This window comes from Oryctolagus cuniculus, chromosome 10 (genome assembly GCF_051225735.1).
Source record: "Oryctolagus cuniculus isolate XC-2025 breed Fujian yellow rabbit chromosome 10, ASM5122573v1, whole genome shotgun sequence".
NCBI classification, from domain to species: Eukaryota; Metazoa; Chordata; class Mammalia; order Lagomorpha; family Leporidae; genus Oryctolagus; species Oryctolagus cuniculus.
The window spans coordinates 107,188,690-107,216,403 of NC_142876.1; the positions used below are offsets into that span (position 1 = coordinate 107,188,690).

Sequence of the window (27,714 nt, forward strand, 5' to 3'; positions counted from 1 at the left end):
ACTGTGAACAGTGTGGAAATGCATGGGTGTGACTGGATTTTAACAACTTTATTTATGGATGCTGAAATTTGAATTCCATATATTTACATGCTAAGATACAGTCTATTTTTTTTAACATTTAAAAATAGAAAAAAAACACATCATTTACAACTCACAGGTGTAAAAAAAAACAGGCAGTGACTGAGATGTAGTTTGTTGACGTCTGCACGAGAGTTGTTAACGAGGTTCATTGCCAGCTGTTGTGATCTGAGAGATGCGGGCTGATTAGCAATAACCCGTGCTGTCGTCAGGATTCCGGTTTATGTGAATAAAGTTGTGTTGCAGCACAGCTGCCCCGTTTGGTCTTCTAGTGGCTGCTTTTGTGCAACAACGGTACACAGCTCAAAAAGTGTGTGGGAAAGTAGAATTACAAGATAAGTTTATTTTGGTGTAAAAATATTTTAAATCCGTGCATAGTTTTTTCATAAAAAGTTCATGGAAAATAGTTATTGTGAAAAAGCTATGCACAATTTCAGTTTTTTTTGAGGGGGGTGGCTACCAAAATGAACTTTTAATTCTTGTTCTGCCAGTTTTTTGAAGTCAGCTTGTAGAATGCAGTAGATGGGGCAGAAGAGTGTATGGCTTGCAAAGTCTGCAGTATTTACTAGTTGACTCTTCAAAAATTGTTTGGCCCCTGCCACTGGCACTCAAGTTTGTCCCTTTGTTGTGGGCTAGGTTGGGTCTAAATTCCTAATCCAGGCTATTGCCTCTTTCTTAGAGAAACATTCTACGCACAGGCACAAACAGAGCATACAAAGTGCTGAGATTTGTTTATAAGGTGAGAACACACATTCACACTCAGGCACGCACTGTTGAGGGAGAGTGGGCAAGGAAAGAGAGAGAGAAGGAAGGGGGCTGGACAGGCAACACCTGGGACTTGTTAAAAAGGCAGGCTCTGGAGCCCTGCCCCAAACACCTTCAAAGACTCGGGGGTGGTGACTAGCTCTGTGCTTCACCGGATCCATCTAGATGATTCTAGCACTCAGAGGTTTCATAGGCACTGTTGCAGACTATCAGACATCTTCTGTGTCTGCGGCTGCTAGGTGCAGATGGAGTTCAACTTGGTTTTCCAAACAGAAAAGTCACCTGACCTGTTGCAACTGCCCGGGAGTGTTCTTAGTGATGTTAGAGGAAATGATACAACTGTTAGAACAGTGCTTCCTGGCGTGGTTTCAACCCCAGACAGTTGACTAATCACAAATTGTGCGAGTAGTCTTGAGCACCTACCATATGCCATTCATTGTTACAAGCTTTTTACATGGGTAACTTCAATGAATCCTTAGCACAGTCTGAAGAGTTGGGTATTATTATTATTATTATTATTATTATTCTTTTGCATTTTGTAAGCGAAGAGACAGAGGATTAGAAAGGTTAAGTAAATTCTCCCGAGTCAGCCAACAAGTAATTGGTGGAGCTGCGGCTCAAATCCACTTCTGTAACTCAAAACCCTAGTGTTCGTCCTATGTTATGCTTCCTGTCCCAACTACAAAACCACTTTGGATGTGGGAGTTTTCAAGTCCTTTTTCAGATATCACCATCGACTGGCACGAGTACATCCTTCTCTATATAGCTGTCCCTCAGTAGCTGTGGGGAACTGGTTCTAGTACCCCCACCCCAGATACCAGAATCAGAGTACACAAGTACTTTGCTTAATATGGCAGAGTATCTACATCAAGTCTATACACTAGTCTCATACATTTTAAATCCTGTCCAGATTGCCTATAATGGCTAATGCAGTGTAAATGCTATGAAAATGGTAGTTATATAATGTACCAAGGGAATAATGATGAAGAATAAAGTCTTATGCAAATTTTTTTTCTGGATAGTTTTGATCTACAATTTGTTTGACAGATACAGATGACCAAAGGGCTCATTCTACATTATCCCCTGTCTTTCCCCAGAGTCTGATGTTTCCCTGTGTAGTTAGATGATATGTGCATTATGTGTCTAGGAATGAGCAACTTAATTTTTGATTCTGTTACAGATGTTGAATTTATTTTTCTTTAGCTTTTGGAAAAAAAATAGTAAGCATTTTTCTGAGTTGTGCTGAAGCAAAAAAAGTTGATGTTCACAAGTATGTTAGTACAAGAGCAGGAGTGTGATACACTGGGTGAGGCCACTGCTTGGGCTGCCTACATCCCATATCAGAGTGCCTATTTGAGTCCTGGCTGCTCTGCTTCTGACCCAGCCTCCTGCTAATGCATGCTGGGAGGCAGCAGATGGTGCCTTATGTGCTTGGGTCCCTCTGCCAATCTTGCTAGCCCTGGCTCCTGGGTGTGGCCTGACCCAGCCTGGTCCTGGCTGTTGTGGACATCTGAAGAGTGAGTTAGTGGATGCAAGGTAGGCAGATAGATGATCGATTGACTCATCAATGGATTTATCTCTCTGCCTTTCATATAGATGAAAATGAACATTTAAAAAGTTCTTTAGTGCAGTTCTAAGAGGTACTGATGAGTGTTTAAAATGAATTGAATTTGCCTCTGAGGATGTTTATTTTCTAATCTTTCACAGATACTGTTGGAAGGACCTGGCACTTTGAAGTTTAGCAACTTCTGCTTGGCCAAAGTGGAAGGTGAAAACTTGGAAGAGTTCTTTGCTTTGATTGCAGCAGAAGAAGGAGGAGGCGATAGTGGGGAAAATGTACTGAAGAAAAGCATGAAAAACAGAATCAAAGGTATGGTGGCCCTGGGTGGTTTAAAGACTGTAAGGCCAATGGGAGGCTGCCTAACTCCTGTGTTTAGGAGATGATTTCAGACTTCTGTTTGGCCAAATACTGCGTTGGAAATCATAATGACCAGAAGTCTAAATGTAAGAATGACTGTCCCTGGCCTCAAGTTTCCCACATGGGTCTAATACCATGTCAGCCACAGGGAGGCCACCATCTTGTCCCTGGCTTTTTGTGTCACCACTCATTAGAAACCAGGGAGCAGGGTTTTCAGCACTTAGAACAGTGCCTGGCACACGCTAGTAGTTGTCTGTCAGATGTTGTTAAGTGGCTCCTGTTCTGCAACTGAGACAACTTTCCAGGGTGTGCTGCTCGTGGGCAGTTTTGACAATGAGATGGAGCCACAGAAATTAAAATTGTAGTTGAGGGGAGTCTGAAGTGCCACGTCTGATACCTTTCGGGGGGCAGAAAGTGGTCAAGATCTTTGCTTCCTAAGTTCCGTGGGAGCTCAGGGCCTTCGAACTCTAAGGTGGTCACCATGCTGCCAGTAAAGTGGGTTGCCCACAGATGGGAGGGGTACTTAGGAGAGAGGGTAGCATTCTTTCCTGGGCTTGGTAGGCACTGTGGCACAGGGATGCGGAAAAAAGCTGGAGAACAGTAGGTTACTCATAGGCCCCATCAGTTTGACCAGAGGATGTTTAGTATTTAGAGCCAGCTTTATGTGCACTGGAATTTGGTCCCCAAGAAGGTGACTTCTAGGACCCTAAACAGCATCCCAGCATGTGTGCCGTTTTATGGAAATGACTATCGTGGGCTATGTTAGTCGGATATTAAGTTCTGAATTATTACTTAGGATTTTATTGTAGAAAATGAAGATATATATTTTAGGACTGTGTGTTGGAGATACTCCCTGTGTTGTGGACAAATAAGTCAGACGTTTAACAGTGACACTGGGCTACTTGGGGTCTTGCCAACGATGGGGCAAGTTAGCCTCTCTGGCCAAGGATGGAGCAGTACAGGGTAAACCCTGACCTTGAGGGATCACCCACATTGTAGATGGCCCACCCTCTCATCCCTGTGATACAAGAAGTCCAAAGTCAGGCTGCTTCTATTTTTCTGGAGTCCTTGAGAATTTACAGTCTACATGTGGCAGTGAACAAGGCACATGAGACAGTTAAACACTGAGCCTTTTGACAGATGAGAGTGGCTGGGTGTTGGGATGGAGTTCATAACTGGTCAATAGCAGCGCATAGCCCTAGAGAAACTAACAGTGGTCTTGATGTGAGTACTGATGAACAAAAAAGACAACAACCTTGACTGGTCTACATCCGGGTTGTATTTCAGAGAGCCTCTGATAAGCTTGCCTGGATTCCAGTTCTGCCTTTGTTTCTTCTAATGTCATGGATGGCTGCTGTTGGTTCAGGATTCTCCGTGACCTTGCAGAACCTTTGTTGGACCACATGTTGTCTTTCTAACCGTCCTTCCCTTCTCTGTTTTCTCGGGGTCTGACATGCTTTGCTCTCTGAGCAGCTCTCCCCATTTTCCCCTGCAGGTGTTTGCTGTAATGAATCCTTGCAAGGTTAATGCTGTCTGGGTGTTGGCTTCTTGGAGTACTCAGAGTAACAGTTCTCACTGCTCAGAACCCATGCCTTTTGGTTTATGAAGCAGAGCACTTCTTGTTGACAGTTGGCCTCCCACGTCAAGTGCTTGCTCACCCGTGTGCCTCCTACTCCTGTTTGCCCTTCTGCTCTTCTTTCTTGGCCTCCGCTCTTTGGAGGAAGACTTCTTGGCAGGATTTTATTGGGCTGAATACTTAGAGGTTAGCTCTATTATTTCATTCTGTGCATAGATTTTTTTAAGATTTTATTTATTCTGAAAAGCATAGTTATATGGTGGTGGTGGTGGTGGTGGTGTGTGTGTATGCTTAGGGGACAGAGAGAATCTTTGATCTGTTCATTCCCCAACTGGCCGCAGTGGCCGGGCTGAAGCTAGGAGGCAGGAGCTTCCTCTGGGTCTCTCATGTGGGTGACAGGGGCCTAAGCACTTGGGCCATCCTCCACTGCTGTCCCAGACATGTCAGCAGGGAGCTAGGTTGGAAGTGGAGCAGCTGGGACTTGAGTTAGCAGCCATGTGGGATACTGGCAGTGCCGACCCACATGTGCATGGATTTCTCATTGCTCTTACCATACCATAATAATTTTCTCCTGTTTGTCTTCTCCCCATTTGATTATCAATGTAGGGATCTATGTTTTTTGCTTTAGTAGTGTACTCATTTGTTTTGCATTTACTTATTGATAAACGAGTCAGCATGTTCTAGATGCTGTAAATATGGATGTGACTAGCCATGAATTCTTGTCATAGTTGAGCTTTTATTTCAAGTGGGAGAAGATGGGTAGACATTCACGTTCAGCAAATATTAACACAGCCCCTCAGTAAGTGCTAGGCAGGGTGCCTGGATATCCCCTGGGCCTCATTTTTCTTTGTTTCGTTAGCACCTAGTGCAGGAGGATAGGCCCTCTGTACTGTTACTGTTCGTTGAACAAGTGAACACACCTATAAGTGTGACAGCACTTATAGCCAAAGTGTTACCTGGGAGGTCTTGGAACCACACCTATGGACCCCCAACATTGCCAGATGCCGTAATGGTCCCTGGAAATAGTTTGCTGGAAGGTTTATACCTTAAAGGAATTTTGTGTCCAAATGATTGGTGATGACTTCACGGAGAGAATGTTCTCACTGGAAGGTTTTCAAGTAGAGCAGGCAGAGTATGCACTGGGGGGAGGTGAGGACCCTGGACTTGGGGGGTGCCCGACAACTGCCCGCCTGTGTGATTTACCAGGTGTTCAGTACCCCTCTAAGCTGCTCTGATAAGTGAATGAAGGCGCTTAGTAGCTCTTATGTACAAGGTATCTATGTGATACCAACCTTTGTGTAATGTCTGTGTGATATACCTGAGTGCTCTTTTTATTTTTTTAAATTTCCATTTTATTGGCAAGGCAGAGAGAGAAAGGTTCATTCCTCAAATGCCCACAACAGCCAGGATTGGGCCAGGCTGAAGCCAAGAGTCCGAAACCCAATCCAGGTCTCCCACGCAGGTAGTAGGGACCCAAGACCTTAAGCCATCACCTGCTGCTTCCCAGGGTGCTTCAGCAGGAAGTAGAATTGGAAGCAGAGCCAGGGCTCAGATCCAGGCGCTCTGGTAGGGGATGCAGGTGTCCCAGGGAGCCTCTAAACCCCTGTACCGAAACGCCAGCCCCGTGAGTGCTGTTGAGCTCAGCACTGCCCAGTCTCCTCTGAGTAACTGGTAGGATTGCGTCTTCCTCTGGCCAGAGCAGAGTGGTGGGAATCACTCTGAGGTAGGACTTGGAGGAGCAATTGGCTCCTGGACTGAGGAAGCAGGAATTGAGACAAAGGCTATGTCAGCCTGCATCTTTGAATTACTTACGGGAATCGGAGCTCCTAGGCCGACTTAGGATGGACATGAAGCATGAGTAATAAATAAACCTGTAGTAAATCAGTGGGATTTTGAGATTGTTGCCACTGTTTATTTAAAATAATGTTTTTATTATATTTGAGAGGCATAAAGAGAATTGACATCCACTGTGTACTGCCCCGGTGCCCACAACAGTGGGGGCTGGGCTGCAGCTAAGAGATACTAGCTCAATCTCGGTCTCCCACATGTTGGCGGGGACGCAGTCATTCAAGCCATCACCACGTCTGCCAGGGCCTGTATTACCAGGAAACTGGAATCGGGAGCCCCAGCCAGGCATCGAACCAGGCCCTGTGGTGCAGGATACAGGCCTCTCAACTGATAGCTTAACCTCTAGGCCAATTGCCTGTGCGTAAATTAACATAGTTAAGTTGGAACATTGTAATGGAAGGTTCGGACTATTTAAACGGTCAATTTTAAAAAAGTAGAATGTGCCCCACCTCTCACCCAGGTGTATTTCCAAAATCTGTTTGTTCCTATCCTTTGCAAAAAATCTGAACTAGCACCGAGAAAACATTTTAAACAGTGAATTACGTGTGAAGTTTTATAGATGTGTGTGTTTTTCTCACCTGGCGTTTTGCAGATGGGTTTGTGTTGGGAGCAATACAAAGGCCTAACAGAGTTGTTTCTTACTATTTTAGGATCTCCGATATATACAGCGCCGGAAATCGTCAGGGGCACTGATTTCTCCATCGCCAGTGACCTCTGGTCTTTGGGCTGTCTACTTTATGAAATGTTTTCAGGTGATCCCTTTCTGTTTCAATTGGAAATCAGAGCTAGGCAGAAACACAATTTAAAAAAAAAGCAAAAACCAGGGTGAAGTCTGCAATTTGCAAGTATTTTGCCTATAAGATGTTGAAAAACAGCTTTTACTATATTAAAAAAAAATTAATTTGAAAGGCAGAAAGACACAGAAGGTTTTCATCCACTGATGCATTCCCCAGATGGCTGGGCCAGATGAAGCCAGGAGCCCAGAGCTTGGTTTGGATCTCCCATGTGGGTGGCAGGTACCCAAGTGCTTCAGCTGTCACCCACCGCCACCCAGCATGCACATAGGCAGGAAGCTGAATTGGAAGTGGAGAAGGGACTCAGACCCAGGCAGTTGGATATGGGCACAGGCATCCTAAGCAGTGTGTTAGCTGCTGCAGCAAACACCCACCCCTAAATTTTTATATGTATTGATTGTGAGTACTTACCTGGGCATCTGTGCACAGTATGTGCTCCTGGGATCTTTGGTACATGCAGCTAACTTTTCATGATGATCTGGAATGCTGAAATGTACCTGCTATAAATTGAGCTTTCTAGCAGGATATTTTGTACAGGTGCCCTGTGTAAATTACTTGGATGTACTGAGTGGTCCAGGCAATCTCTCCGCCAGGGTGGCTAATCTGTATTCAATACATTTTGAATAAGTGAAATATCAAAATACATTGACAACGTATTTGGCATATAAAGCATTCAATAATTGTTACTATCTATTTCTGTCCTGTAATTTGTGTAATTCTGAAATGTCTGTAGTTGAGATCACTTTAGAATTATTGGTGAGAGCAAAATACTGAGTGTGTATGATTTAATGTGATTTCAGGAAGACCTCCATTCTTCTCAGAAAGTGATTCAAAGTTGATTGAAAAGATTCTATATGAAGATCCTTTGCCACCTATTCCAAAAGGTAAAATTTCTTAGAATAAGTGCGGATATTTAGTTTATACTGACCAAAGGTACATCTTTATCCAGAGTCTGCTTTTATAGATTTGTAATCACTGCAAATTGTATATCTTTTAAAGATTTATTTATTTGAAAATAGAGTTACAGAGAGGCAGAAGCTGAGAGAGAGAGAGGTCTTGAATCTGCTGGTTCATTCCTCAAATGGCCACAATGGCTGAAGCTGTGCTGATCTGGAGCCAGGAGCTTCTACTGGGTCTCCCACATGGGTGCCGGGCCATCTTGGACTGCTTTCCTAGCCCACAGCAGAGAGCTGGATGGGAAGGGGAGCAGCCGGAACTTGAACCGGCAGCCCATATAGGATGCCGGCACTGCAGGTGGTGGCTTTACCTGCTCCATCACAACACTGGCCACGATTTTTCAATTTTAAATACTCTTAGTGTTCATTCTTGTTTTCTTCCATAAGTTAAAGGTTTCTATGCATTGAGGGGAAATTGGAAAATGAAGATGCTGAGTTTGGTCAGGGTATCACTGGAGGTCACTCTGTAGTTTGTCACAGGGGTTTTAGATTGTGGCTGTAGCAACCCATGGTGCTGCTGTTATGATTGCTTTGTCCCAAGCAGGCTTGGCTGTTGTCACTGGTCCTTGTGTTTATGGCCACTTCTTTTAACCGTGGTCAGATGAATTGGCTACAACATGCTGATCTAATTTAAAAGATAAAATGTTAGAAGGTGAATGGTTGGATGTTTATTTGCCTGTTAAAAATCTTCCAAGTAGGGGCCAGTGCTGTGGCATAGCTGGTAAAGCCTCTGCCTGCAGTGCCGGCATCCCATATAGGCACTGGTTCTAGTCCCGGTTGCTCCACTTCCAATCCAGCTCTTGGGCCCTTGCACCCACGTGGGAGACCTGGAGGAAGCTCCTGGATCCTGGCTTTGGATTGGTGCAGCTCCAGGGGTGCGGCCATTTGGGGAGTAAATCAGTGGATGGAAGACCTCTCTCTCCTCTGCTCTCTCTGCCTCTCTCTGTGCATCTCTCTCTGTCTCTGCCTCTCTGTAACTCTGCCTTTCAACTAAATAAATACATCTTTTTAAAAAAAAAATCTTCAAAGGTAAAGGATTACAAGTATTCTAATCTTTTTTTAGATTTATTTTTATTTATTTATTTTTTAAACTTTTATTTAGTAAATATAAATTTCCAAAGTACAGTTTATGAATTACAATGGCTTTTCCCCCATAACTTCCCTCCCACTCGCACCCCTCCCATCTCCCGCTCCCTCTCCCATTCCATTCACATCAAGATTCATTTTCAATTATCTTTATATACAGAAGATCAATTTAGTATATATTAAGTAAAGATTTCATCAGTTTGCACCCACACAGAACATAAAGTGTAAAATACTATTTTAGTACTAGTTATAGCATTACTTCACATTGAACAACACATTAAGGATAGATCCCACATGAGGAGTAAGTACACAGTGATTCATGTTGTTGACTTAACAATTTGACACTCTTGTTTATGGCGTCAGTAATCTCCCTAGGCTCTAGTCATGAGTTGCCAAGGGTATGGAAGCCTTTTGAGTTCGCCAATTTCGATCTTATTCAGACAGGGTCATAGTCAAAGTGGAAGTTCTCTCCTCCCTTCAGAGAAAGGTACCTCCTTCTTTGGCCCTGTTCTTTCCACTAGTATTCTAATCTTAAGTGGACCATAAAGTTGATTAAGTTAGGAAAGTTTCTGAGAAAGACATATAGTTGATGGCTGGAGACAAGGGTATGAGTTTCTCAGGCTAGTGGTCCTTATTGGGATTGTTCCATAAAGATGTTAGTTAAGACTTAGTTTTGAAGGTTTGCGTTTTTTTTAAAAGTTGTGATCTTGGAAAAACGGTTTTTATCTTTTGTTTTGTGCCCAGCCTTCTTGCCTCACCAAACAGAGGCTCTGATTGTTATGGGTTCAGTATATGATTAAAAACAACTTAGGACCCTAAAGCGCTAATTAAGTATTGATGTAGGATAGTGAGATAAAGTTGATAAATTATGTGTTCATCTACTTAATGCTTTTTTTTCCATTTTGGAAATTAATTTGTTTATAGATGCTTCTTTTCCTAAAGCGTCTTCAGATTTGGTTAACTTGCTTGATGGGTTACTTCAGAAAGATCCACAGAAAAGGTGCGTATGCCATTTTAATATGAATGGATCCTCTGATCCTGTACTGGGTAGTGGCTTAGTAGATTGACAGGTTTTCTTGTATCTTCCAAATCCAAAACGTGTTTCTTTCCATCATACATTTCAGGCTAACACGGGTTTAGACTTTTGAATTAGGCAGGCTGTTCTCAAGATGGTGAAGTTACTAAATGTTAATGGTATTTCAGTGTCATGCCTTTAGATTTTCATGGGGATGCCCAGTAATGGGACGGTGGACACACAGTGAGTTGGCTGGGTCGCATCGATGTCAGGAAGTTACAGTCGTTGTGAGGGCACAGGGGAGGGGAGGCTTGGAGGAGCTGAAGAAGAGGGAAATGGGAGCCCTTAGCTTGGGAGGCAGAGGCGTTGAGTTTCCAGTTCAAGTTCTGCCAGCACATATCTGGGGGTACAGGAGCCAGGAGGGGAGGAGAGTTCAGGTAAGTATTCGGGTCTCTTGCTTTCAGAGTATAAAATTGAGTGTAGCTATAAAATAATCCATGTCTACCTTTATTAAATAGTATAGGAAAAATGCTGCAGAAGCAAATGCTGATTCTAGCGTAAGCTGTAGGACCAACTTCCTTTAGAATACTTTTTGCCATTAGTGTGATTTTGGTAAATAACTTTCAAGCAGCTTTTGATTGAATGTAAGTAAAACTAATATATTTAGGATTGTATAATCACATATGCCTACATTTCTGTCTCTGTAATGTATTTTTTTTGCTTAACTGGACTCGCTCCATAAGCTACTTTTTTTCTCTTCTATTATGAATTTTTTGTATTGATATAGATTAATGTAGAATGTACATGCAATTATGTATAATATAAATAAAGGTTTAGAATGCTTCCTGGAGTATGAAATATATTGCTATTTAAATAACTTCTTTGTGAAGTGTGTTTTTGGTTGGGGGCAGTCCCTTGAGAAGCTGGCCATAGGCTAAGAGTATTGGACAAGTTTGATACATTGGCCACCGTCCAGGGACACAGGCTGATTTGTACCTGTAGCAAATAAGTCTTAGAAAGCTGCTCCACTGCCATCCTCACCTGCCATAGGCTAGGTGACCTTTCACATTTTTTGCCAATCTGATGTATGGGAAATAAATTTCAACTGCTCTATTGGTCATCTTAATTTCTCTTCTAGTGAAGTAATAAGATCCCTTTGTGTTGAAGGAACGTTATATGTGGTTACAGATTCTTCTCATGGTCAGGTTTTACTTTTGATCAAGGTAATTTGTATTTAGAACAGAAATCTTGAAAACCAAATACACTTTTTTGTTTTTAAATTTCAGATTGGTGAGCATGTATACTCTGGTAGTAGTGACAATTCATGCTTTGCAAGTGAGCCTGGGTTTTAGATAAAGCTTAGCGTCACTGGAATGTGAGTGAATCTGGTAACATTATGTTGACTCCTCAACAGAGGACTGACTTACAGCCAAGAGGCTGATCAAGTCTGGTTTTTGTCTGAATAGAGTTCACAAAGTGAAGTTGCAAAAATGAAACGTGTCCTCCGGTCAGGGTGATTCAAATACTCTTAACTCTCTGAGGATGAAAAAGGTGCCAGAATTAGATTGTAAATATCTAACATAAACACGTTGATGTTTGTAGTGTGAGATATTATTTGTGGTTGCCAATTGACTCTTGTTTGTTTTACTATTGATCAAGGTAATTTCCATTTCATATATACAAGTTAGATATTAATATATGTAAAATACATATCTAAGATGTATCTATCTATAAACATATGTATAGACGCCAAGCAATAGTTTGCAGAACCTAAAATGTTTTCATCCAGTGCTCTGGCCTGTGAAGCCCGAGGCTTCTGATGCTTAGTTGTCAGGACTGTTGGATTTTATACCATATAAGACTGGAGAATAATTTCCTCTGATTGTACTAAAGGAGGTTAATGAAATGGCAAAACACAATTTCAACGTGAGTATCTCTGCCTCACTTAATGGAGATATTTATAAACTACAAAATCTTACATACAGCTGACACGTCTTGGAAATTTTCCACGGGAAATCATGTTAAGAATTGTTCTCACACCCTTTTCGTTTTGTACAGGTTCACTTGGACAGATGTGCTGCAGCACGCGTTTTGGAGGAATGCTTTCAGTAAAGAAGAGCAGGGTGCCAACGTCAGCGATTCCGGCTTCAGGTGGTATCCGCTTACCTGTGCGCCTGGGGCCTACTTACCCGACACTCACGCCGTGGCGGTTGCGCTAATGCAACACCTGCGGCCTGAATTGCTGCGCTTTGGTAGGAGGGGACAGTCAAGCGTTTCTTGGGTGAGGTTGCTTAGAGTCACTGTAGCGATGCGTTCTTCATTTTGCTCCTTTGCCGAGGCATCCTTAGTAGGCAGTTGTGAGTCCTGTTCACCAAACGCGTCTGCCTTCCGGCTTGCTGAGGACGCGCTGGGTCTCATTTCCCCCATCCAGGTAGATGTGGCCACGGGTCTCGCGTTGGCTTGTGAAATGTGAGCCGACACGGTGTGGTGTTTTTGGTAGAAACCTGAAGACTCACATGTCTTCCTCCTGATGATTTCACTGGGGAAAAGTGTCGGAATGATGTTTCTGTCTGCCCAGATCTCAGGTGAGCAGCTGCTCATGGCTGTGTGTGTGAGGGAGGTGTTACACTGAGGTGAGAAGTCTCTAGGATTTGGGTGTTAGGACCACATCACTGCGCTTATGCTGCCTGACAGGCACTTCTGCTATCAAATCTTCTTAGCCAGAACACCTCGCAAGGTGATGGTGTTTGGAAAAGAGCAAGGTGAGAAGTCGTTGAGTAGGGGTACAGTCTTCATAATTGACTGTTCTCCCCCTCAGCTCATGGACTGGTAAATGGTTGTCTGCTCCTTAATTTTAATCTTGGTAAATTCAATATATTGGATAGAGAAGTCTGAGTTCCATTTAAAGTCTCCCCTAAACTTGAGTTTGTGTATCCCTGTGAGTTTCAAGCACATTCTCACTGTTGCATTAAGTGCTCTTGGGCTTCCAGGAAAATCAGAGTTATAGGGGCTGGCGTTGTGGTTAAGCCTTTGCCTGCAACAGTGGCATCCCACTTGGGCTCTGGTTCGTGTCCCGGCTGCTCCACTTCCAATCCAGCTCCCTACTTATGGCCTGAGAAAGCAGTGGAAGATGGCTCAAGTGCTTGGACTCCTGCACCCACATGGGAGACCTGGAAGAAGCTCCTGGCTCCTGCTTCGGATCCACCCAGCTCCGACTGTTGCTGGGGGGTGAAGCAGTGGATGAAAGATCTCTGTCTCTCCCTTTCTCTGTATGTAATTCTGCCTCTCAAAGAAAATTTTTAAAATTTTTTGAGAGAAGTCAAAGTTACAGCTCCCACCTTCCAGCTGCTTACAATCTGCCATGAGGTCAGCATGATGTAACTAAGCTGCTCCCAAGGAGATGTCAGCAAAATGGGCCCTGGTCCTGGATGCTCCATGCCAGCAAGTGGCAAAACACCTCCGTCCCTTAGTTTGTACTCATTAAATAAGTGAGGGAGTTCCTGCTCTGCTACTTCTCCTGCAGAACTGTTGGGGACAATTTGAGATAGGGGCCAGTGCTGTGGTGTAGCACCTGCAGTGCCAGCATCCCATATGGGCACCAGTTCAAGTCCTGCTGCTCCACTTCCTATCCAGCTCTCTGCCATGGCCTGGGAAAGCAGTAGAAGATGGCCCAAATCCTTGGGCCTCTGTACCCACGTGGGAGACTCAGAAGAAGTTCCTGGCTTCGGATTGGCTCAGCTCTGACTGTTGTGGCCATCTGGAGAGGGAACCAGTGGATGGAAGACCTCTCTATCTCTGCCTCTCCCTCTGCATAACTCTGCCTTTCAGATAAATAAAAATTGAATATATATATGAGATAACAAAAATACTTTGAAAAAATGCAAATGATTATGCAAATAGATATTAATTCTTTACTGCCCTCTTTTCTGCAAGATGAGTATTTTGATCTTGGAAACTGACTTGAAGGAGTAACTAGTGGAACTCAATTTGGTGTTTGTTTGTCTGTTTGTATTTAGAAATCTAGGAATATTTTCCATTCAGTAAGATGATTTTGACTTAAATACCCCTTACATAGACATTCTTGCCACCTGTTTAAATAGAGACAGTTTAATATAATTTTTGATCTGTATCTTTTTTTCTTTTCTTGCCTTACTATATTTCTATTTTTTTTTTTACACATTTATTTATTTGAAAGTCAGAGTTACACAGAGGGAAGGAGAGGCAGAAAGAGAGGGAGCAGAGAGAGAGAGAGGTCTTCCATCTGCTGGTTCACTCCCCAAATGGCTGCAACAGCTGGAGCTGTGCCGATATGAAGCCAGGACCAGGAGTTTCCTCCGGGTCTGCCACGTGGGTGCAGGGACCCAAGGACTTGGGCCATCTTCTGCTTTCCCAGGCCATAGCAGAGAGCTGGATCGGAAGTGGAGCAGCCGGGACTCAAACCGGTGGCCATAAGGGATGCCGGCGCTTCAGGCCAGGGCGTTAACCCGCTGCACCACAGCACCGGCCCCTGCCTGGTTTCTAATTCTAGGGTGAAAGCATTTGGTGTCTCCCATTGAATATGACGTTGGCCAGAGGTTTATGAAGCTACTCTTTGTTAGACTGAATGAACATTGAATTTTATCAAATGCTTCTTGTGTATCATTGGGTAGGGTTGTTTTTTAGGTATTGACCAAGCCTCGCCTTCCCGTCATAAATCCTCCTTGGTCATGGTATAGGATGGTTCTTTCAGTCTTGCTTGAATGCCTTTGGACCCAAGTGCCAGGAAGACAAAGAGGGAAAAAGACAGCAGAGCCACAAGGGTATTCCCTAGGTGTGTGTGTGTGTGTTTTGCATCAAAGCTCTCTGGTTAGGGAAGTGCATTGCTCTCTCCTAGAGTCCAAGGCTCTTGCCTGCAGGTGTGCGTGTCTATTGGCTGGTTGCTGCAGGAGGCAGGGCAGAGAATGGGGAAAGGGAAGAGCAAACTGGGGCCTTTCTCCTGCCCTCTCTTTCGTGTTCCTTGGGACAGGAATGGAGGGCTTCTTTCTGTCTGAACGTGTTGCCTGTGAGTCTAGACCGATATGGATGGGAAAAACAAAGGGAAACCTCACTGCAGGTTTTAGTGGCACTTGAGGTTCTGGTTCACTTCCCGAGTCTGCCTGCCACTGATTGGTACTCAGACCTGAGGTTTACAGACCCCTTAGCACTAAGGCGCCCACGTGGAAACTGCTCATTTATAACTTCCTGTTCAACCTGTAAAACTACAGAGGGCTCCACAGTACGTGTGATTGTGTGCGCCTTCTCCTGTCCAGCAGGTGTGTGACGGAGTGTTCTGGGCCGCAAGAATCCAAGGAGCAGAAGCCTCCGAATGGACAGGCGAAAGGGCAGAGCTCCAGCGGTCCCCGGCCGAGTCGCTCCTGCAGACTGGGTAAGCTGTGCGTGAGCGCACTCCTGCGGCTGACAGGGTCATTTCTCGGTGTCTGATCTCGCTGTTACCGCTCTCTTGGCATCGTCCGTTCCACCTGCCTGTAGTGGTTACAGTTTTTGTGGCTAATACGTTACTTTCCTACTGCAGAAAATCCAGCCGAGCTGCGGCCCAAGAGCACTCCTGGGGGCCAGCTGAGTGAATCCATGTTCCTCCTCAGGTACGTGAGCTCCCCAGAGCCTGAGGTCAAATCTTGTTGAAGCATCTGCCTCTTGCAGGCAACAGGAGTGTAGATTTTGCAGTGTAATTTTACAAATTTTAACAAAGCAGCTTATGTTTCCTCTTTTTTTGTGCTTTCAGATAGAATTTGGAATTTTCCAAGTTCATCTTTTTCATTTGGATAAGAACTTACAGAAAAGATTTTTTTTGGTTAATATGTAAAGCTTGAATAGTATTTGTAATCATTGGAAGGATTTAAAAAGCAGAATTGTATCTTACTGATTAGGACTTACATATATATTTATATACAGTTTTAATAATTGTAAATATTAAATGTTAAATTTCTCATAGGAAATAGTTTCATTTCATAACATAGGGTTTGTAATGATAGCCTATAATGTCCTGATCAGTGTTGCCAATATCTAAATGTAAAGTATGTTAAACATACCTATATGCATTTTAGACAGTTTAAAATTCAGTTTTGTAGAATCCTGTACACTGTCTGTCTTTGTGGGTACTTCAAGGAAAAATGGAATTAAAAGAAGTTTCTTTTTATTTACTTTTTGAGAGTAAGTAGTTCTTACAGAGATGTTCCATCTGTTGGTTTGCTCCCCAAGTGGCCCCAGTGGCTGGAGCTGAGTCGATCAAAAGCCAGCAGGTTCCTTCAGCCCTCCCATGCGGGTGCAGGGGCCCAAGCACATGCGTCTCCTTCTACTGCTTTCCCAGGCTGTTAGCCAACAGCTGGATCAGCTGGGACTTGAACTGATGCCCTCATGGGAGTCCAGTGCTGCAGATGGAGGTTTAACCTACTCTACCACAGTGCTGGCCCCTAGGTTTTTCAAATTACTGCCTTTTTTCATAATATAATCTCCGTGAACTTTTTGAAAACCCTAATGTGCATGAGCATCAACATTTTATATTAAAATAAACTTATGTTTTAATTGCATTTTCCATGAACATTTTGAAATGCCGTGGTATTTTTAGTGCTATGTACGTACTTGTTAATTGAGTGAGCAGAAAAGCAAAAGGGATGAAAATCCTCATCTTTGAGAATTTGAAGGAAATAATTTTAATGTTTATTTGAAAGGTAGAGTAGAGTTACAGAGAGAGATCAAGACACAGAGATTGATCTTCCATCCACTGGTTCACTCCCCAAACGGCTGCAACGGCCGAGCTGAGCCACGTCAAAGCCAGAATGCTGGAGCTCCGTTCAGGTCTCCTATGTGGGTCTCATGGACCTAGGGACTCCTGCTGCTTTCCCAGGCGTACTAGATGGGAGCTAGATTAGAAGTGGAGCAGCTGGGACTAGAACTGGTGCCCAGATGGAATGCCAGCATCTCAACGGTGACTTAACTCTTTGTACCACAGTGCTGGCTCCAGAAAGATGTTTTAAGATACGCAAAACTGAAAACTGAGTTCGAGGAATAAGGTAGTGGCCTTTAGATTGTGGCAAGCATTTGTATGTGTTGAAAGAATCATTAAAAATAAGTGCAGATTATAATTTCTTAGTTAAATAGATACCAAGATAATTTTCCATTTCAAATACTTTCTGACATAAGGCTAAATTTTTTTTTTTTTTTTTAAGATTTATTTTATTTACTTGAAAGGCAGAGTTACAGAGAGAGGTAGAGACAGAGAGGTCTTCCATCTGCTGGTTCACTCCCCAGATGGCCACAATGGCCGGAGCTGCGCCTATCCGAAGCTGGGAGCCAGGAGCTTCCTCCGGGTCTCCCATGCTGGTGCAGGGCCCAAGCAGTTGGACCATCCTCCACTGCTATCCCAGGCCACAGCAGAGAGCTGGACTGGAAGAGGGGCAACTGGGGACCAGAACCCGGAGCCCAAATGGGATGCTGGTGCCACAGGTGGAGGATTAACCAAGTGAGCCACGGCACCGGCCCCTAAAGATTTATTTTCTTTATTTGAAAGGCAGATTTACAGGGAGAAGGAGAGACAGAGAGGTCTTTTATCTGCTGGTTCATTTCCAAATGGCTGCTAGGGCCATTAGCAGAGAACTGGATTAGAAGTGGAGCAGCTGTGACTCGATCTGGTACTCACATGGTATGCTGGCGTTGCAGGTGGCGGTTTTACCCATGGCACCACAATGCCAGCTCCTGTAAATGTTTTCCATCTTGTGCAAAGCATTTGACCCATTTAATGTGATTTCTATCTATGTCTGCAGATATCTAAAAAATAATAGAACCAATGTTTTAAGGTGTAACAAAAACAGAATATTCTAACACAGCATGGAACCTGTGAACAGAATAATATATGAATGAGGAAGTTACTTTAAAATTGTAAGAAATTGTAGCCAGCACTATGCTTTTGCAGCTAAAGCCACCACCTGTAGTGCTGGCATCCTATATGGGTGCTGGTTCTAGTAGTGACTGTTTCCGATCCAGCTCCCTGCTAATGTGCCTGGGAAAGCAGCAGAAGATGGTCCAAGTCCTTGGGCTCCTGAACTCATGTGGGTGATCTCTTGGCTCTGGATCAGCAGGGCTGTGGCCATTGTGGCCATTTGAAGAATTAACCAGCAGTTAGAAGACATCTCTCTCTGCCTCTGCCTCTCTATGCTGCCAAATAAATAAATAAATATTTTTAAAAAATTATAAAAACTTAGATTTTTAAACTGTGAGATTGAATAGAACCATATTCTATCATTTTTCACAAAGCATTTTCCCTGCGGAAGGTAGAAAGTAAATCCGGTTAGGGGAACCCGATGCATGTTGTCAGGCCTATGTTTTCCAGTTCCCGTCCCACTCCAAGAACCAGCAGCACAGCAGTGGGAGTGAGTCCGGGAGAGGTTATGACTCAGAATTCCTCCCAGAGGACTTCTCCTTTGTCCAAGGTGAGCAGAAATGAAAAATTGTTCTCCACTTAAGGGGGGGGGGGGCTCCAAAGACCAGTTACAAGTGAACATATAAACCACATTCATACCTGCAAGATGTAGGGGAGATCCTCTTCCTGATCATTAGTGCTTCTTGTCCAGTAAGTGCTGTGAGAGACATCCCGTGTAATGGCTTCATAGTTGTTTTATCGGCTAGCAACTTTATTGAGCTATGATTGACACACCGTATAATTTACTCAGGTAGTGTGTACACTGCAGGGCCTTGAGCACGGGCAGAGTTGTGCAACCATCACTGCATTCAAGTTTAGAACTCTTCAGTTATCTTGTAAAGAATTCCTGTTCCTATAGGCTGTCAGCCCCTCACTTCCTCCCGTTTCTTCCCCACTGTTACCCTACGCAACCACTCATCTACTTAAGTCTTTCAGCAAGTTTCCTATAAGTGGAATCCTACAACGTGTGGCCTTTCACTTTGTCTGCTTCATGTAGTGTTTTTCAAGATTCATCCAAGTTGGAACACGAGTCAGTGCTAGATTCCTGTTTGTTGCCAAATGACCTTCTGTTGAGTATATCACAGCCTTTTCCCCATTCATCAGTTGATGGACACGGAGGCTGCTTTCACCCGGGGCTGCAGTGAAAATGCTGCCGTGAGCATTAGTGTACTTAGCTTTATGTGGGCGTGTTTTCATGTCTCTGGGGTGCATACCTAGCAGCGGCGTTGCTGGGACAAGTGTTACCTCTTGGTCTAACTTGGAGGCCATGTGGTTTTCCAAAGGTGCTGCACTGTTGTACATTCCATCAGCAGTGTGTGAGGGTTCACATTTCATGATACCTCATCGCCCATGTTTAATGTTCTTCTCTTAGTTGTGGGAACATAGACATGACATCAGATTTGCCGCTTGAACCATTTCTAAGTGATACAGGAAGTACGTTGGCGGTGTTGCGCAAGTCTGCCCCCTCCATCTCTGGCACTTTGTCCTCATCCCAAGTAGCAATTCTCCTTTCCCCATTCCCCACACCTCCTGGCAGCCACTGTTGCACTTTCTGCCTTCACAAGTGTGCTTGTTCTAGGTCCCTGGCCCAGTGGAATCATACAGTATGTGTCCTTTTGTGCCTGACTTACTCCCCTTAGCGTAATGCCTTAAAAGTTCTTTCATGTTGTAGCATGTTGCCAGAATTTCATTCCTTTTTAAGGCTTAATAATCTTGGTAGAATATTCCATAGTTGGGCTGTTCATCTGTTGATGGACACTTAAATTGCTTCTACTTTTTGGCTACTGTGAACAGTGCTGTGGTGTCTGTCATTTTGATGGTAACTTTCCAAGTAGGTGTGAAATTCTGTCATTGTGCTTTGTGGTTTGCATCCACTTGAATTCCTGTCATCTTGAGTATCTTCTCACGTGCTTATTGGCAGTTTGTCTATCATCTTTGGAGAATCTTTGGTCATGTTTGAATTTATCTTTCCCTGACTGAGTAGGAGTTCTTTGTGGTTTGTAAACATTTTTTCTGCTCTATGGGTTGTCCTTTTACTTTCTTAATGGTGTCCTTTGAAGCAAAATGTTTTACTATTTGGACCAAATGAAGCTTACTTCTACATTGAAATTTATATCACTTGGTTATAATAAAATGACACTGTTAATCTTTCGGTTACATGTGAAATAGAAGATTGGTATAAAATTGAAAAGTTATTTTAAAATGTGATTGACTTTTCACTGTTGTGAACAGGAAAGTAAATTGTTATGAGTTGTGCATGTGTTCATTTTACCCACAGGAAATTATTTGTTGTAAACAAATTTTCTGACTGGTCCACCTTTCTAATTCTTACGATTTCCAATAATTTACCAGTTGGTGAATTTTGGCATTTTGGATATTTAATTATATCATCTCTAATAAAGATAATTTGGCCACCTTTTTTGACATATTGGTGTCTTATTTAAATACATGGACTGATGGAATTTGCTGGAAGTCCTGGTAGCGTGAGGTCAGCAGGGGTTCCCAGCCCTGTGCCCAGCTCCTGACTTGTGCCCTGACCTAGTGCACAGCACTGTCCTCCGGGGCAGGCCACCTCCAGCCCACGGGCCCTTCGGGCCAGCAGAATCTTCTGGTCTGGGCCTGCCAAGGCAACTGCAGGTGGGAATCAGACAGTCAACAAGTCTGTAGTAGGCTAATTTTTAAGTTGGTAATTTGGTGTGGCCTGTGAATGATGTCATAAATACCCAAATGGCCTGGTTTTGTGTGTGTGTGTGTGGGGGGGGCGGTTGTTAAAGAACTTCGAAAAGAACAGCTGTCTTCTCTTGAGCCCCACCAGATAATGTTGTGAATACTCAGTATTGACTGCACAGTCCTGAAAGGTCACTGATCTTTGTGGTTGAGGAAGAAGTAAAGCCTTTGTCCCTGTAAGTTTCTTGTGAGGGTAATCGACAAGTGACAAAGTAACTCCACCCTGGTCTTTTTGTATTGAAAGTCCTTTTTTCTCTAAAGCAAGCTTCCCCCTTGCTTGTTCTTCTTGTGTCCTCTGGGTTCTTTAGTGAGGATTGCACAGGACAGTCTTGTTTCTAGAAGCTTGATGAACTAACCCCTGTGTGCCTTCATCCATGCCCCTCTCTGCTTCAATTTCAGATAATTTATTTTTCTTAGTCTTTACCAGTTCAGTTTTCTGTTCTCTCATTGTTTCAACTGAAGTTCTTAATGCGTCAATCCTCACGCCATCCCCTTTTTTTCTGATGTGAGATAATAAGGTGTAGCATTGGGAATAAAAGTTCTGCTTAAGTAGAGAACAAAGGAACATCTCAAAGGAATAACTGACGGTGAACATCTGGTTATATTAAGTATCTGCTCTCATTAGGCTTAATAAATATACGCATTTAGGTATTTAATTTTCACATAGCAGATCAGTATTTCACAGAGAATTTTTTTGATTACCATGTTAACTTCCTATTGAATCTTGTGTCACGCACAAATACATTGATTAGTGTTCTTTGAACGACAGGAAAAAGGCCTGGTGGTAATTGAAAAACCAATCAGCCTCATCACAGACCAGACCATCACACAACAGAGATCTGTTTCCTGGGTTCTAAGTGGCCTCGGTGGCAGACGGAACACTTGGCTCACTGCCGTCCGGGAGCTTTGGTTTCTTTCCGTGGGTAGGACTAGGGACACGTACAATGGCAGGATCTTAGGATTCCGGTACAGATCCAGTGGGACTGAACATGTTCCGAACAGCGAGCAAAGCCTTGAGAGGTGTGACCCTTTGGTGGAGCGTCTTAGGAGCTCCGTCCTTCCAAGCTCTTCCCTGCTCGCGGAAGCAAAGCCCATGTGTTGTCCTCGTTTCAGGTCGCCGGCGGCCACCTGAGTCAGCAGGACCTGGAATCCCAGATGCGGGAGCTCATCTACACCGACTCGGATCTGCTCGTCACCCCGATCATCGACAACCCCAAGGTTGATCCCTGTTCGTCTCCTTGTCTGCTTCTGCACCCTTGCGGGCGGCCTGGCTGCATTTCCACTCCCATCCTGCCTGCACCCATCTCTCGCCCTCCCTTCCTCTTCGCTGCTCCGCCGAGCCTTCTCTCTGCCTCTGCTTCACTCTGCGTGGGCCGAGGGCTGGCTTCTGACTTCGAGACCAACTTGAAGGCTAATTTCCAAACCGCAGTACCAGTTCTCTGTCCCTTCCTTACTCCACAGGTACTTTGTGAACCTGCAAATGCTCTAGCCACTGACAGATGAGACAAAGTCTTCAGCGAGCCTGGCTCGCGGGCCGGGGTGCAGTGGGCAGGTCCCAGGGCAGACCCTGTGATGTCACAGGTGGTTGAGATGATATGGAGGCAGAGGCAAGACCGTGGGAGCTTGGGCAGTCAGGTTTGTTGCTTCACATCTTGTGGGATGTGACACTCTTTTCCTAAGGGATAGTGAGTACTCTATCCTTGACAAAACAGTTTCTCACCGCCTGTTTTCTGTTGATTTCCAGCTCCCAACACATTCTCATTCCACCACCTCGTAATTTTCTTCATTTAAAAAAAAATGGTGTCTTTAATTTTAATTCATGACTGCTTACTCTAATTTCATTGAGGAATATATTACTGTTTAAACCAGGTATGTTCTCAGGTGCATGTTAATTTTTTTGATACCATTTCATACAGATTTAGCAGTTTTTTTCTTCCCAGTAGAGCTAATTCTTTTTCTGAGTTTAGATATTTGGTAGAGTTACTTATTAAACTAGATTCTGTGGGTAACAGGGTGTTTTTCCAGTGGATTTTCTTAGACCATACCTTTTTTTTTTTTTTTTTTCGACAGGCAGAGTAAGAGAGACAGAGAAAGGTCTTCCTTCCATTGGTTCACCCCCCAAATGGCTGCTGTGGCTGGCGCACTGCGCCAATCCGAAGCCAGGAGCCAGGTGCTTCCTTCAGGTCTCCCATGTGGGTGCAGGGCCCAAGGACTTGCGCCATCCTCCACTGCACTCCCAGGCCACAGCAGAGAGCTGGCCTGGAAGAGGGGCAACCGGGACAGAATCCGGCACCCCGACCGGGACTAGAACCTGGGGTACTGGCACCGCAGGCAGAAGATTAGCTTAGTGAGCCGTGGTGCTGGCCATACCGTATCTTAATAACTTAATTTCCTCTAATAACTATACTTACTATTCTCTGGAAAATCTTAGTGGAATTTACAAAAAACAAAATGAGAGGCAGGGAGACAAGGGAGAGACAGAGGGAGATAGAGACTGAGAGAGTTCTCATCTGCTGGTCTGCTGGTTGACTCCTCAGATGTCCATCACAGTCAGGGTTGGGTCTGGCCAAGGTCTGTGACTCTGCCATGTAGGGACAGTAACCCAACTATTGGAGCCGTGACTGCTGCCTCCCAGCGTGCACATGAGCAGGAAGCTGGAGTCGGGGGCAGAGCCAGGGGCTGAGCCAGAGCACACCAGTGCGGGGGCGCAGGTTTCTCAACCACTGGCCACGTGCTTGCCCCAAGAATTTTTGTAAATCTTATGTTGGACTAATTTTCGACTCAGAATCGTTTCAAAAACAGTAACAGTTCCGATGCGTGCATTTCACCCAGCTTCTAATTCTGTGTCGTTCAGGACCGCAGGACAGTTAGCGGATCCCCAGGAATTAGCATGGAGGTGGTGCTGTTAACTAAACTGCCAGAATTGTTTGATTATTTTCCAGGTGTGCCTCTGATACTCTTGCTGTCCCGAGGTTCATGTTTGTTCTGCCTCCTACCCTCCTGCACGTGTCCCTTGTCGGTGACCTCATAAAAATTTCTCAATCTTTGCTTGTCTTTGGATATTTTTTGAAGAGTAATTAGTTGGGGATTTCCTAGAAAGTCGCTCACTTTGAGTTTGTATAAGGGTTTCTCCTGATGAAAATGAGAGAGAAGTTGAGATGATGAGATTAGGATGAGATGATGAGTACTGCCAATAAAGGACCTCTCTCTCTCTTTTAAAGATTTATTTTGGTTATTTGAAAGATGGTTACCTAGAGACAGGTCTTCTATCCTTTGAGTCACTCCCTCAATGGCCACAACAGCTGGAGCTAAGCTGATCTGAAGCCAGGAGCTTCTTCCAGGTCTCCCACATGGGTGCAGGGGTCTAAACACTTGGGCTATCTTCTGCTGCTTTCCCAGGCAGGCACATTACCAGGGAGCTGGATTGCAAGTAGAGCAGCCAGGACTGGAACCAGTGCTCTTATGGGATGCTGGCACTGCAGGCCGGGGCTTTCACCTGCTGTGCCACAGTGCTGGCCCCCTAGTAAAGGATGCTAAACTGCCACCTAGAGAGGATTTGGAGAAGTTAGACATAGAAATGCTTGGATTTTTTTTTTTTTTGAAGATTTTTGGTTTACTTATTTGAGAGGTAGAGTTAGACACAGACACAGAAAGGTCTTCTTTCCGTTGGTTCACTCCGGAAATGGTTGCAATGGCTGGGGCTACACTGATCCGAAGCTGGGAGCCAGCTGCTTCTTCCTGATCGCCCACGTGGGTGCAGGGGCCCAAGCACCTGGGCCATTTTCTGTTGATTTCCCAGGCCATAGCAGAGAGCTAGATTGGAAGTGGAGCAGCCAGGACTAGAACCAGCGTCCATATGGGATGCCGGTGCTGCAGGCGGAGAATTAACTTACTGCGCCACAGTGCCAGCCCTGGATATTTTAATGTAATCTCTCAGGATGAATTGCTGTTACAGAATCATGGATCCAGTCGCATCATTCCTTCACTTCCTTCAAGCAAATCGTGCACTTAGCTGTTCCTGGAATGGTTTCTTCCCTAAACCCTACAGCCATGGAGTCCTCACCATCCTTGAAGACCTGAACCCTCTCTCTGCCTCCGCTTTAAACCCTGTCCTGACCACATCAGCCTGAAGTGCTTGCTTTGTCCTCTAAGTTATTATTTAAAAAAAAAATTCTCAGTGTGATGTTCTGTCTATAATTATATAATTACATATGTATTTGGTCTATAATGTTTTGTCTGTAATTTGAGTATTTTGAATTGTTGCTGAAATGTTGTGTGGTTCCTAATTTAGCACATGTTTGTCTCATCTTTCCAACCACAATATTGGCTCTCTGACAAGAGGGCTAGGTCATAAGTACCTTTGTAGCTCCCTTAGCACGTAATAAAGTGTCTCACTCTGACAGGTACCCACTAAATATTTACTGAATGACTTCATGTCTCACCTACATGTAAGTTGACTAAAGGATAACCTAAGATTCGGTGCATCTTTTCCTTTTTTTTTTTCTTGAATTTATATATGTATTGATTTGAAAGAGTTACAGAGAAAGAAGGAAAGAGAAGGAGGGACAGGGAGCAAGAGGGGGAGGGGTGAGAGGAGAGATGGTCCATCCACTGGTTCACCCCCTGAATGAATGCAGTGCCCAGGTCTGCACCAGGCTGAAACGAGGAGTCAGGAACTTTATCCAGATCTACCCCATGGACTCAGGGACCCAAGCACTTGGGCTGTCTTCTGCTGTTTTCCCAGGTGCATTAGCAGGAGCAGGGAGCTGGATCAGAAGTGGGGCAGCCGGGACTCTAACTGGCACCCATAGGGGATGCCAGAATGCCAGGTGGTGGCTTTAGCTGTTGTGCCACAGCACTGGTCCCAGTCGGAATGATTTTAACAAATTGTCTACATTTGTATTTTAGTCTGAAAGAGCTCTGTTGTATTATGTTGGTGACAATAACAGTTACCGACTTCTGCTTTGACTTCATTTTAATATGATACAGCTGACAGTTGTGTCTCAACAGACATCTCAAAAATTTAAATTTGTTTTATCCACAGATAATGAAACAACCGCCCATTAAATTTGATCCAAAAATACTGCATCTACCGGCACATTCAGGTAGGTTCACGAAGTGCTTATCAACGTGCAGACTGTATGTATATACATCAGGAAATGTATTTGCAAATGGAGTATTTGTGTATTAATAACTCAATTCCTGTTTCCTTGCCAGTTGGCTTTATTCTTGACGCCGTGTCGTGTCGGCTCTAAGCCATCTGTCACGGTTTGGTGCCAGCCCTTGAGATTGCTCAGCTCAGGGTCGGCTGCACTGTCCTGCTATGGGTGGGGAAGTTGCTTTTGTAAAGCTTTCTGGTTCAGGGAGCAGGTGACCGTCTCTTGCTCGTCCCCTTTAGCGCAGCTGAATTTTCGTCACTCTCGGTCCCCTAGTGAGCGCACAGGACCAGGGGCTGCAGTGCCCAGTTTGCTTTCCTGCGATTCCACTGGAGGAACCTGGGCAGTTGAGAACTGAGCTGGGATTCTTCACTTCTATGGGGGTCGTGTTAGGATGGAGGTGGTTAACAGATGACTACTGCATTTTTCTGACAGCTGATGGAAGTCATAGTTAGGGGAACATCAGCAATTTTTATACACCTTCAATTGGTTTATTTTGTTTGACAAGTTCTGTTTTAAACAATTAAGTTACTTTTGGAGAAGATTCTTCATTATGATTAGAACAGAATCTGATTGTTTTTAGATTCAAAATAAAATAGATTCAGATTTCATTGGCCCCACCAGTGGTGTGTATGGGCCACGTTAATCCGTGACGAAAGCCAAAAAGGAACTGTAAGAAAGGATGTTTTTGAACCAAAGTGAAGCAAAATAGAATCAATAGCCTTCAGTGCTGAATAGAATCATTATTTATGAAAACCTAGTGAATGATCTGGAAATACTATTCCTTCAGTTTATTTCTACTGTTTTAGAAAACTACTTTCACAGCTTATTTTGTATAGGGGCCGGCGCTGTGGCGCAGTAGGTTAATCCTCCGCCTCTGGTACCAGCATCCCGTATGGGCTCCTCTTCCCATCCAGCTCTGTGCTGTGGCCTGGGAAAGCAGTGGAAGATGGCTCAAATGCTTGGGCCTCTGCACCCACGTGGGAGACCCGGTAGAAGCTCCCGGCTTCGGATTGGTGCAGCCCCGGGTGTTGTGGCCATCTGGGGAGTGAACCAGCGGACAGAAGACCTTTCTCTGTCTCTTGTTCTCACTGTCTGTAACTCTACCTGTCAAATAAATAAATTTAAAAAAACTTTTAAAAAACAACTTATTTTCTGTAAAGGTAGAGATTAGCATCAAAAAGATGAATTTTAGATGGTATTTTGTTTCACGGCTTTCACATAATTCTATAGGGATTTGAAAGGAATTCCAGGTGATGGCAGTTAGCACATTAACCTGGTTGACCTCACTTCAGTAGAACTTTTAAACAACCATAGACTTTGTGATTTCTTCCAGTATTTTGGGGCTGGATTGACTTAATTATACAAAGGCTATTTTTTTTTTTCCCAACACGGTTTTATTTATTGAAGTACCTTCTGCGAGGGTACTTCAAAAAGATCACAGAAAATAGAATTAAGGGAAAATGTTGATATAAAACATTCTGAAATCCATGCATGTTTTCTGAGAGGCCGAGAGACGCAGCAGGGACAGCTCTCGTCTGTGAGTTCACGCCCCAGATACCTGCCACAGTCGGGTTATGGCCAGGCTGGATGCAGTCAGAAGCTGGGAACCCGGCTGACATCTCTGAGCCCGACAGGGACCCAACCACTTGAGCCATCACCTGCTGTCTCCAGGGTGCATATTAGCAGGGAGCTGGAATTGAACCCAGGCACTCAAATGTGGAGCTCAGGCATCCCAACCAGCTCTTGAACCGCTAGCCCAGCCTCTTGCCCTTGGCTAGCTTTCTCATGATACATATTTTCCATGAGCTGTGTGGGACCCAGTATATGCACAGGTCTGA

At 44.2% G+C, this 27,714-nt stretch overlaps 1 protein-coding gene across 14 annotated transcripts in view; it reads left to right on the forward strand.

Annotated features, from left to right (window-relative positions):
* The window catches only part of ULK4 (unc-51 like kinase 4), a 598,567-nt gene that overhangs the window by 26,562 nt on the left and 544,291 nt on the right, over positions 1-27,714 (forward strand). For all 14 annotated transcript variants that reach the window (XM_089306514.1, XM_070050985.2, XM_089306513.1 and 11 more), the window contains exons 5-14: positions 2,551-2,713; positions 6,836-6,937; positions 7,780-7,863; positions 9,946-10,021; positions 12,095-12,187; positions 15,328-15,440; positions 15,588-15,657; positions 18,402-18,501; positions 21,831-21,935; positions 25,762-25,822. In XM_089306514.1, the coding sequence (XP_089162640.1) occupies positions 2,551-2,713; positions 6,836-6,937; positions 7,780-7,863; positions 9,946-10,021; positions 12,095-12,187; positions 15,328-15,440; positions 15,588-15,657; positions 18,402-18,501; positions 21,831-21,935; positions 25,762-25,822 (967 nt within the window). The remainder of the gene's footprint in view (positions 1-2,550; positions 2,714-6,835; positions 6,938-7,779; positions 7,864-9,945; positions 10,022-12,094; positions 12,188-15,327; positions 15,441-15,587; positions 15,658-18,401; positions 18,502-21,830; positions 21,936-25,761; positions 25,823-27,714) is intronic.